At 50.8% G+C, this 10,849-nt stretch overlaps 1 protein-coding gene across 1 annotated transcript; it reads left to right on the forward strand.

Annotated features, from left to right (window-relative positions):
- Positions 1-4,802: 4,802 nt before the first annotated feature.
- LOC125514214 (WRKY transcription factor WRKY24-like) lies at positions 4,803-8,963 on the forward strand. Its single transcript, XM_048679503.1, has 3 exons — positions 4,803-5,765; positions 6,314-6,457; positions 8,076-8,963. Exons 1-3 carry the CDS (start codon positions 5,164-5,166, stop codon positions 8,773-8,775), a joined length of 1,446 nt encoding a protein of 481 aa, XP_048535460.1. The 5' UTR covers positions 4,803-5,163; the 3' UTR covers positions 8,776-8,963.
- The last annotated feature ends 1,886 nt before the right edge of the window (positions 8,964-10,849 follow it).

Below are 10,849 nucleotides of genomic sequence, written 5' to 3' on the forward strand. Positions count from 1 at the left end.
TCGATGACAGTGTCGATGTCTACCTAGTTCGTTCAGGGAGGGTCTGGAAACTAGAAAGGAGAATGAAGCGAGGCCAAAATCAAAGTTCAGAACAAAGAAAAGAAAGAACAGGGACGGGAGGCAGGCAACTTACCCGTGCTGAACTGAGAAGAAGTGGTTCCCTCCCCGCCAACGTTCGTTGCTGGGACGGAGCCACCGGCACCCAACCTTGCCCCCTCTTCCTCCGTGCGCGTGGGCTCGGCGCTGGATGCCCTTGCCGGTGATACCCCCCTGGGTGGCGTCGTTGATGGGGGTGGCGTGTCAGGGCGGTCCTCAGCGGCTCCTCCCGTTGCCTCTCTCCTCCTACGAACCCGGCAAGGTCAGCACCAAGGATACACACCCCAACACCCGTCGATGGGGAGTGAATAATGAACTCACGCTCGGGGCTGAAGCGGGGGCTGCACCGAAGGTTGTTGTCCGGGCTGATCACCACCAACGTCGGCGTGCGCGGAGCGCTCGCCGGGGGCTCGCCGCCCGTCGAAGCTTTGGCTCTCTTCGCCGTCCTTTGGGCCAGCGTCTCCGTGTCGCTGTGAAGATAAGATCAAGTCAGGGAAAGATGGCACGGGCGGAGGGTCAGGAAATGATGAGAGGCAAGGTACTTACTCGTCCTCCTCCGCTGACCTCCTCTTCCTCTTCGGGCTAAAGGACCCAAGGTCGAAGTCGACCTCCAGGGCGGCGTCCGCAAGGGGAGGAGAAGGGGATGGAGTCCTGGGTCGCTTGGGCGAGGAGGAGGCGTCGGCCGCGGCCTTCTTTGCTGCCGCAGCCCTCGTCTGGCGCGCGGGCTGCGCTTGGGCCCGTTCCCGTTGGACGGTCTTGCCGGGCCGAACAGGCTCGCCAGAACCAGCCCGCCGCAGGACGCGTTTCCTCCCTGGGGCCGAGGAGTCATCCGCAATGGTCTCCTCTTCAGCCGACTCCTCGACCGCGTCTTCAACAAGGGGCCCCTAGCGCCGGCGCCGCTGGGTTCCCTGGCAGACCCCGTCCACTCGGCAAACTCCCTACCTTCTGCGCCCATGTCGACGTCGTCCTCCACAGTGCCGAGGCTGCCGGCCTCCTCAGCAAGTGCTGCCTCCTCCACCCTGGCGGCAATGTACGCCAGCTCTTCCTCAGCTGTGGCTCGTCGCGAACATACCACTCCGACAAGGTGTCGAAGAATGCCTGCACAAGCTCCGCCTTTGGCTCAGTCCAGGTCGAATCGAGGCTGTGCGCATTGAAAACCGGCATCATGGCGATGATGGCAGTCAGGCAAGAATTGTTGCTCAACGGGACTACCCCCGCTGGCAACCCGAACAAGCTGTCAGACTTGCCGGCCTTGGTGGCCTTGCCGATCTTCTCGGCCTTGCTGGTCCTCTCGACCCTGCCGACCTCGTCAACCATAAGCTGGAAAAGCCTCTGACAAAGATGTGCATGCTGCAGCACTGTGAAGTTGTGGTTCAGGCTGGGGCGGAGCCTCATGATATCGGCTGCATTCCTGAAGTCCTAGGCGGGCCTCCCCTTAATGTGTAGTGGAGCAATCCGGCGGCGGATGAAGTCGGCCCCGATCATCTCGAGAGTGAGCCCAGCCGAGGTGAGGCGATGGATCCTTGTGGTGGCGACCGTGAGCTTCTTGTCGTCGGCGTCGAGCTCGCCCCAGTCCTTCCTGTGGACCGGCGGCCTCCGACAGACCCGGCAGAACTCATGTAGATCTGTCTCCTCGATCCAGCACCATCGCCCCACCACTCATCCCACCTCTCCTTCTAGGCACCCTCCGGGTACGTGCCCCTACTCTAGGTCCTCGGGATCCAAGTGATGCAGCCGGAGATGGCGCCCCCTGGCTAGATGCGAGGGGTGAAGTAATGGCGAAGAGCGTCGTGCTGGGGTGCACTCCGGCGAAGCCCTCGCACAGATGCACAAAGAAGGCCATGCACGCCACGGCGTTCGGCGTAAGGTCCGGAAGGTGGAAGCCGTAGGTGTGCATGACGTCGTTGAAGAAATCTGAGAAAGGGGGGCAGAGCCCGCAGGAGAAATAGTCGACAAAGAAAGGATATCGATTTGGACCAAACTTGGCGAAGGAGGCAGGGACGATGCGCGTGGCGGGATGCCCCGACGTCTCCCTCCCCCACAAGGGCCTTATCTTCTCCTTGAGGGTGAGCGCGTCGACCGTCGAAGTGAAGACGGCGCACTGCGTCCGCAGCTCCACCAACTCGCTCTCCGGTGCCTCTTCCCCCCCGGCGTCCTTGGCCGCTCCCTTGCTCTTGCTTGTCTTGGGCGCCATGGCGGCTAAGAGGGGGTGAGCGATCAAGGGCAATGGGGGCACGGCGGTGGCAAGCAGAGGCAAAACTTCGATTTACACTCGAAGAAGAAGAGGGGAACGATGGTTACAATATTGGAGAAGGCACAGAGGGTAAATGAGCAGTGCCCCTGCGGTTTCCTCTTTTTTATGGGGAAGGCGCGTGGTGCATCTTTACTATTCACCGCTGGGTGACGCAAGCGTGCTACGACCGTTCCACGCACGACCCCCACGTCACGTACTCAATGCGGGTCGTGGGGAAACGCAACCGGCGACTGATAAGGTTAAAACTCTGCCACACATGCCCGCGCATCGTTCTGGGCCTGGCCCAACAATGCCTCGCGCTTATGTGTTGCCTAGGCCCAGAGGCTCCTGTCGGTGTACAAAAGTAGGGGCCTTTCTGTACCCCTTTACTTGTGCACGGGCAGTCGTAGCCATGCATGCGATCGTGCTTGGTGAGGCAAAAGAAGCAAAGGTACGAGACTGCCAAGGCAGTACTCAAGCCAGAGGCGCGACGAGCAAAGGGGCAAGATGGACTTCCCCCGGCAAGGCCCTTGCCGGGGCGGCCTACGTAGCCCCGGCAAGAGCCTTGCTTGGGCGACTTGCCCCACACCAGCGAGGCCACCACCCTTGAGCCTGAGAGCTCTGACACCATCAACAACGTCGAGACCAAGACTCAGGGGCGCCCGCATGGTGGCATGCAGATCTTTGTGAAGACCAAAGGCCTACGAGTCTAGATAAGAACCAGAAGAAGAAGACCCCCGACAAAAATCCTTGCCAGGGACGGCTGAAGAGACCCCGGCAAGACCCTTGCCGAGGGCATCTGCGAGGCCACGGCTAGGCCCACACCCACCAACGTTTCACTACCCCGCGGCCGTTCCGACGCGGCAACCGGCCCGCCAACTAGGCAAGCGCCTGCGTGGCTGCATGCAGGTTCTAGGCCAGCTAGTCAAGCACCTGCGTGGTGGCGTGCAGATCTTCGTGAAGATCCTGTCACCGCACCAACACAACAACCAGCCAGCCAGCATGGCACTGCATGCCTCGTCAGCTTGGATGCGCGTCAAAGCAAGGCGAGGCGGCGACGGGCGAGGCGAGCTCTGTTGCGACCCCCGATAAAGCAAGAGGGCACATAGGAAGCACATTAAATGCATTTGTCCTACGGTGTCAGGCGATAAACTTGTACACCGTATATACTTTCCACCTCCTGTGTGCCACTGCGGTGACCCCTTTGACATATAAAAAGAGGCCCGAGGCATACTGGAGAAGGATTAAGACTTTTTAAACTGAGCATGCATAGTAGCTAGTCCAAGATAATAGAATCCTTTGAACTTGCACCAAGGCCCGTCACCTGCATCAGGCGTCACCACAGCAGCCACCGAAGGAAAAAAATAACGGATCACCTTCTCACACGAGCTCGACGCGGCTCCATCGCTGATATGCAGATTTGCGAACCTCCAAGGTGGCTCACCAAAAGTGAAAACATTACTGTTCAACGAATCAGACCAGGGCAACACCCCGGACACACCGTCAAACTCCAGATCTGGCACCCCCGCACGGCTAAGACATCGGAGGAGGAAACCATACCTGTCATCCATGAACCACGAACCAAACACAGGATCCATCATCTTCCAGATGTCGTCGACAAGGTTGTCAGAATCGCGATTTTGAATTGGATCAGAGTTTCGATGGCAGGATCGCAAATCGTAGAATTTTCACTATCAGGATAGTAGAAACGTAGATTCTAAGAACTAAAATCATAAAATCATATATGTTAGTTTGGATCGTAAAGTCGTAGAATTGTATAACAAAATCACGATTCTAACAACCTTGGTCGACGATCCAGATCACAATCTGCATCTGTTTCTGGACTACCTCCCAAGCTCCGCGCCGACGTTGGGGCAAACGTCGTCGCAACGACAGAGTCCGAAGACACATGTCTACCACGAGGATTCTGTCACCGCCACGCCATCCTTACTTGAGCAGACTGGTTTTTAAATCCATCCTCAACAATAGGACTGATGGCCTCGTCAGGAAAGAATTCGAAGAATCTTTATTCAGCAACGTCATCGTCACTGTTAAAGCCAAGACGATGAACAACCTAAAACCTAGACTACAAGGATCTAAAAACGATCCACACGCGTGGATCCGACGTTCATCACTTACGACCGAGGTCGCTGGCGGAGGGAAGCTGCCGAAGGACAGCACTAGAAGAGGAAAAAGACTCGGGGCGATGAAATCCTGCGTCTGTATCGTGTTCTGAAAAAAAAATATAGTACGGCAAATCGTCCTCAAACCCTGACCTGATTTTTACCGTCCAGCCCGGCCGGCCCGCCGCTTGTACTTAAAATTACGCCGGCACCCCTGGGCCCGTGCCGCGTTTGCGTGCGGAGAACACTTTGCGCCTGAGATGAAAGAGAAAGTCAGCGACCTGACCTCCCACCATCGTCCATGCATGTCTCTTCTCCTCTCTCCAGAGGAGGAAAAGAACAGTGTCCACTCCCAGTGACTGCCGGCTTCCTCTCTCCTCGCGCCCCCCTCCGCTCAGTCCCTCTCCTTCTCTCTATCGCACAGACAATTTTGTCCTCTAGGGAGCACCAAACCACACATGACACGCCATCTCCCACATCTCTCTCCACAAAAGACAGGCAGCCTGCAGTTGCACAGCCTTTCCCTCCCTCTCTCGCGTATCATCTCCGTCGACCTCTCTCCACAAAGCTAGCTAGCTCTTGAGTCTTGAGTTCGTGTGAATTTGCCAAGCATAAAGCACGAGCTAGCTCTAGGCTGTCTTGCTGCCTACTTGGTATACTTGATATATACATACATACACACCAGAGAGGGAGAGAGAGAAAGGGGTAGTCATGTGCGACTACTTCTTGAAGAGGGCTGAGGGCCACCAGCAGGCCGGAGACCTCACCGACATCGTCCGAGCCGGCGGGGCCATGCCGGCTGGCTCTGCGGATCCCCCGTCGACGGCCACCGAGTGGCTGCAGCTGCCGGCTGACCCGATCCTCTTCCCGCTGCCCCAGACGTCGTCCTCGGACGGTGCTGGGCCGAGCAGCGCAGACGCTCTCGGTGACCCGTTCTCCGGCCTCCCGGATGCCTTCAGCACCGACTACCCCTCCTCCTCCGGCAGCGCCGCCGCCGACTTCTTCGACGCCGTCCAGGACGCGATGGGTGTCGGCATGGCCAAGCAGGTCGGCTTCGTCGACACGACCGGCTGCGGCGGCGGTGGAACAACTGCCGGTGCTGGTGGCGGGTTCCTGGACATGAGGAATCACCATATGTTTCCAGGGGAGATGCCGATGCGCGGGCTGTCGCCGTACGCGCTGATGGGCGGTGGCGCGGCGAAGCTCGGCGTGCCGATAGCCGGGCACGGGCTGGCGGCTGGCCCGTGCGCGTTCGACGCCGTCGCAGGGCTGCAGATGTCGTCCTCACCGCGTGGCGGGGGGATCAAGCGCAGGTTCGGCACCGGCCATCGTTAGCTAGCTGTCTGTTCAGTCAGATCTACACAAGTGCGCCTTAATTTCTTCGATTCCTCCCGACAAGTGTAATTAAGCACGGAGTTCCTTGTCGTCGGGGCACTGTTCAGGGGTTCGTAATTTAGGGAAAGTTTGCAGCTCCATTTCCTCCTACCGTGCTTAGTTTTTCCTCATTCTGCAACTCCCAAGAATGTAAGGATCGAGATGAAAGAAGAAACTTAAATGCATCGCCAGTTTTGGGACATGACAAAAACAGCAATATTTTGTAGGAGTAGCAAGAAAAAAAAAATTATACTTGAAACTCAATCTTTACATGTACACCAGAATACAAGATACCTAGACTATATCCCCCAGAGCTCGTAGTTATTACAACGGATTGAGACTTAGCAAGACTGTTACAACAAACCCTAGTTTTCAGTTTCCTTTAGCTTCAGATGTTTAAGCACATGTACTACTGGTTGCTCAAAACTCTGTGTGTGGATGCTGGATGGATGTCTAAATTAAGGTGGTGGTCTCGTGTTTGATGCAGGAAGAACCAGGCAAGGAAGGTGGTGTGCATCCCAGCACCTGCAGCAGCAGTGGCTGGGAAGACCACTGGGGAGGTTGTTCCTTCTGATCTCTGGGCTTGGAGGAAGTATGGCCAGAAGCCTATCAAAGGTTCCCCATACCCAAGGTACGACATGGAGCACCCTATTAATCTCTCTCTGCTGGTACTGGTATATAGTTGCATCTCTTTCACTCAGTCTCTCTCTCTCTCTCTCTCTCTCTCTCTCTCTAGTTCTCTTCTGCTCCATGTAGAGTATATATCAGGCCAGGGTATGTGTGCCTGTAATAATTATGGGGATCATGTAATCATAGTAAGAGCATGCATGCTCAAACTCACATAGATTCTCCTCCTCAACGAGGAGAGAAAACACTCGAACATATGCATTCCTCTCTTCTGTAATATTTCTAGTATCTGGTTAGTTGCAGAAGAATATGATAAGCTAGCTTGCATCTATTCCAACTGGCAAGTGGGGAAGCTAGTACCTCATTGAACTGTTATGTTTTCTTTTTCTGTTGGAGTTGTATTTATTACTTTGTCCTTTCAGCTTGACATCTCCAGTTTAATTGTACAGTTCAAACAATGTTTATAGTGAATTCAAGTAGGCTCACACTTTCATATTGGTTTCTCACCACAAGGATTATGTGTTGGGTTGAACAAATAAACCGACCATGTGGTGATCTCCTTCATACATTCATCAACATTTTTGCTGCTTCAAGTTTAGTATGAAATTAGCTTGTCCTATTTAAAGTTAATGCATGTCAAGAAAAAAGTTTGACCCGTGCACAGTTATAAGAAGATTGGAGATTATATATGACCTTACTTACTACTTTGTCAAACTAGCTAACTCAATATTCCATTCATCCAAAATATACATAAGATAACCAACCATTATTGAATTAATAATGTTTCAGTAGGTGGCTACATCTGGCATGCATATGCTTACACGGCTTCTTTTGTAAGACGTGGTTCATCGACAACTGAAACTAATCAACTTTCCTAGTATTGGTTGAAACTAATCTGTTTAAAATTAACAAATATGAAATGATTAAGTTCGGCAGGTTGGGGACACTCTGACACCATGTGTATACTTCCGAAAATCTTAACATCCTTTTGCAACTTCATTTTTTATTTTTTTATCATGACATAATTTAAAGCATTCTAATTATATGGTGGCTAAATAAATTAATATTTAAATGACATAAGTATGAGGTATTGTTTATCAAGGAATTGACATCCCATTGCCTAAGAAATGCATACTACAATGTCAAAATTTACACATACCCACCAGTCTCAAATAAAAATAGTTCCGCTCTTTAGCCTTTTCATTTTTCTTCTTATTAAAATACCTCTCATCTGCCAATTCATTTTTAGTCCTATGTCAATGTCATAAAAACAGAGCTATTTTTTCACAGGGAATAAAAAGAGAGCTAATTAACTCCACTTGTACTTGCATATGCCTTGTTTTAGTTGGATGTGTGATGGAGGAAATGTTTTTTCAATTCTTTAATGTTTTTATGGTTTTACTTAACTTAGTACTATATATGTGTGTTAGTTGCATCCATGATGTTTCGTGGAAAGTTTGAAACACTTTATGATGTACTGCAGCAAACGGGGACACCAGTGTGTGCCCCTGGTCATCAAACAATTCCCAGTGATGTAACTAGGGTGTGGTAGTACATATCATATGCTCTAGAATCCACAATAGATTTCTGACGAAACTTTTTACCATGCATTGCATGTCCAGAGGGTACTACAGATGCAGTAGCTCCAAGGGGTGCCCTGCACGGAAGCAAGTGGAGCGCAGCCGGACGGACCCCAACATGCTGGTCATCACCTACACCTCGGAGCACAACCACCCGTGGCCGACGCAGCGCAACGTGCTCGCCGGCTCCACTCGGTCCCACTACGCGAAGAACAGCAGCAACACAGATGCAGCTTCGTCCAAGAACAGCAAGAACTCCTCGCGCAACCAGCACAAGCCAGTCGTCAAGGCAGAATCAAAGGACCAATCCGCCGCCACCCCGGCCGCGACGAGCACGACCACCACGGCGACCACAAGCACCGGCAACAACACACCTCCGATGGCTGTGAAAGAGGAGGCCGAAATGGAGAGAAGGATAGGCGGTGATACTACAGCAACGGTGGGTTATTACAGTGACCATCTCCTGCAGCAGATGTTCAGCCAGAGCTACAGGCCGATGATGCCCGAGGAGGCCGGCGGCTATCACCAGCAGGACGACTTCTTCGCCGACCTCACTGAGCTGGACTCCGACCCTGTCAGCCTCATCTTCTCCACGGAGTACATGGAGGCCAGACCTGGCAAGGAGAAGGCAGCAGCCAAGGACGACGTGGATTCATTATTCATGATGGACTGGGCGCCCGCTAGTGCTGCTGTTACTACTTCTGCAGGGAGCGCACTTGAGCAAGGGGACATGGGTTTATGAGTTTTGACGTCAATTAGTTACCTTAAAACATACCAGGCTTGCACCATCGATGCATGTGCAAATGCAAACACCACATTTGAGGACATCTCTAGCTAGATATAGGCTTGAAATAACCTTGATGATAACAGGAGCAAGAAAAGATAAGTATGGGTTTCCCCCTCTCTCTTTACTCTTTATATTAGTTATTACACACTGATGCGTGCTCCTTCCTGATGTTATTGAGTATGGTTTTGTTGGAGATGATCTAGTATATAGTACATTTTTTTCCTGGTACATTCAGATAGTAGGAGGTAAGACAAACAGTCTTTCAAATGGAAAATAATAGAGAACCGGGCCAGGCGGTTTTCAGTGGCTTCTCGTTCTTCAGAATATGAAGAACATGGACTTGTTTCTTGTTAATTATTCATGTTTAGAAGAACCCGGTGTCCACACTATGATTTTCAGGGATTTTCTGAGTTTATCTTCATGCTTCCAGGCGGACTATGTCGAATGTGAGCGCATGGATGAAAGTGTTACTGAGAGTTTAGTTAATGGAGTTATAGTTGCTCATCTATGTTGTACATATGAAGAACAACAATGTATATCACTATTGTAGACCTTTTTTTTTGGCCTACACTTCAACATTTGGTGTCCATCTTACTTTCTGAAGAGTGCAATGGACAATTATGAGGAACAATGGGAGGCTATGTCTGTGTTGTATTGGTGGGACGTCTTTAATTCAGCCTCGGCGCTTGAGGACCATGAGCCCCTCATGGTGTTGTTGACAGTTATGTGCAACCAAAGTGTGACCCCGGTGCCGATATCAGTTGTTCTCTAGCCTCTCGCACCATATAATCAAATTCATTCATAAGGATAAGAGTAGCTACCTTTTTAGCCTTAGGGTTGTTTATAACAGGTAACTCGTAGAACAATATTTGCAAAGTGGAATGAGTACACATAAATCTTCTTTCAAGTTTAAGAACAAGTGCTAAAATAGCTTCGGAGTAACCATTGGTTCTTTTAAGAATAGAAATATCAATGCAAACCAATGTTCCCATACAAGTAAAGAGTTCCTAAACAATGTTTTCCCCTATGATGTTCCCACTTCCCGTCACAGAAAAATTTGCGGGAATTTCTATTCTATGGGCCTTACCATCCTCACCTTTTTCAATAACAAACTCATACATGATAGCAACTTTGAGCAAGCAAACAAGCAAACAGAAATGTTTTTGTGTTTTTGTAAAAAAAATAGAAGCAGGGGAGATGAAATGAGAAGCAAAGGCAAATAAAAATAAGAGCAAGTAGATGATATTTTGTGCAAAGGTACTTGATAGGTTTTGGTGATGTCTCCCTGGCAACGGCGCCAGAAATTCTTCCTACTACCTGTGAGTATGTTGGGATTTTCTCGAAGAGGAGAGGAAGAAGTAGTACAGTAGAGATAAGTATTTTCCTCAGTTAAGAAGCAATGTTATAATCAAGTAGCAGAACCACACAGAACCTCGTTAGTAGCACCTGCACACACAAAAATAAATACTTGCACCCAACGCAAACAAGGGGGTTGTCAACCCCCTCGGCGGTTATTTGCAAGAATCAAATCTCATAGTGGTACGTTGATACATCTCCAATGAATCTATAATTTTTTATTGTTCCACGCTATTATATTATCCATCTTGGATGTTTTATATGCATTATTATGCTATTTTATATCATTTTCTGAGACTAACTTATTAACCTAGTGCCCAGTGCCAATTGCTATTTTTTCCCTTGTTTTTGCCTTTCCAGAAAATCAATACCGATCGGAGTCCAAATGGAATGAAACTTTTGGACGATTTTCTCTTGGACCACAAGACACCTTGGAAGCTTTGGGAGGAGGCCAGAAGAGCCACGAGGTGGCCACAAGCTCAGGGGCGCCCTCCTAACTTATGGGGGCCCCGTGGCACTTCCAACCCTAATTCTTCTTCTGTAAATGCCCAAATATTCCCCGTACACCAAAGGGCACACCAAAAATACTTCTCCGCCGCCGCAAGTTTCTGTCTTCGTGAGATCCCATCTCGGGACCTTTTCTGGTACTCTGCTGGAGGGGGATTCGATCATG

This window comes from Triticum urartu, chromosome 6 (assembly GCF_003073215.2).
Source record: "Triticum urartu cultivar G1812 chromosome 6, Tu2.1, whole genome shotgun sequence".
Classification (NCBI taxonomy): Eukaryota; Viridiplantae; Streptophyta; class Magnoliopsida; order Poales; family Poaceae; genus Triticum; species Triticum urartu.

Coding starts and splice junctions, on each gene's coding strand:
- LOC125514214 (XM_048679503.1), top strand. CDS start 5,164: ATGTGCGACTACTTCTTGAAGAGGGCTGAGGGCCACCAGCAGGCCGGA. Junction 5,766..6,313: donor GGCGGGGGGATCAAGCGCAG/GTTCGGCACCGG, acceptor TGTTTGATGCAG/GAAGAACCAGGCAAGGAAGG. Junction 6,458..8,075: donor AAAGGTTCCCCATACCCAAG/GTACGACATGGA, acceptor TTGCATGTCCAG/AGGGTACTACAGATGCAGTA.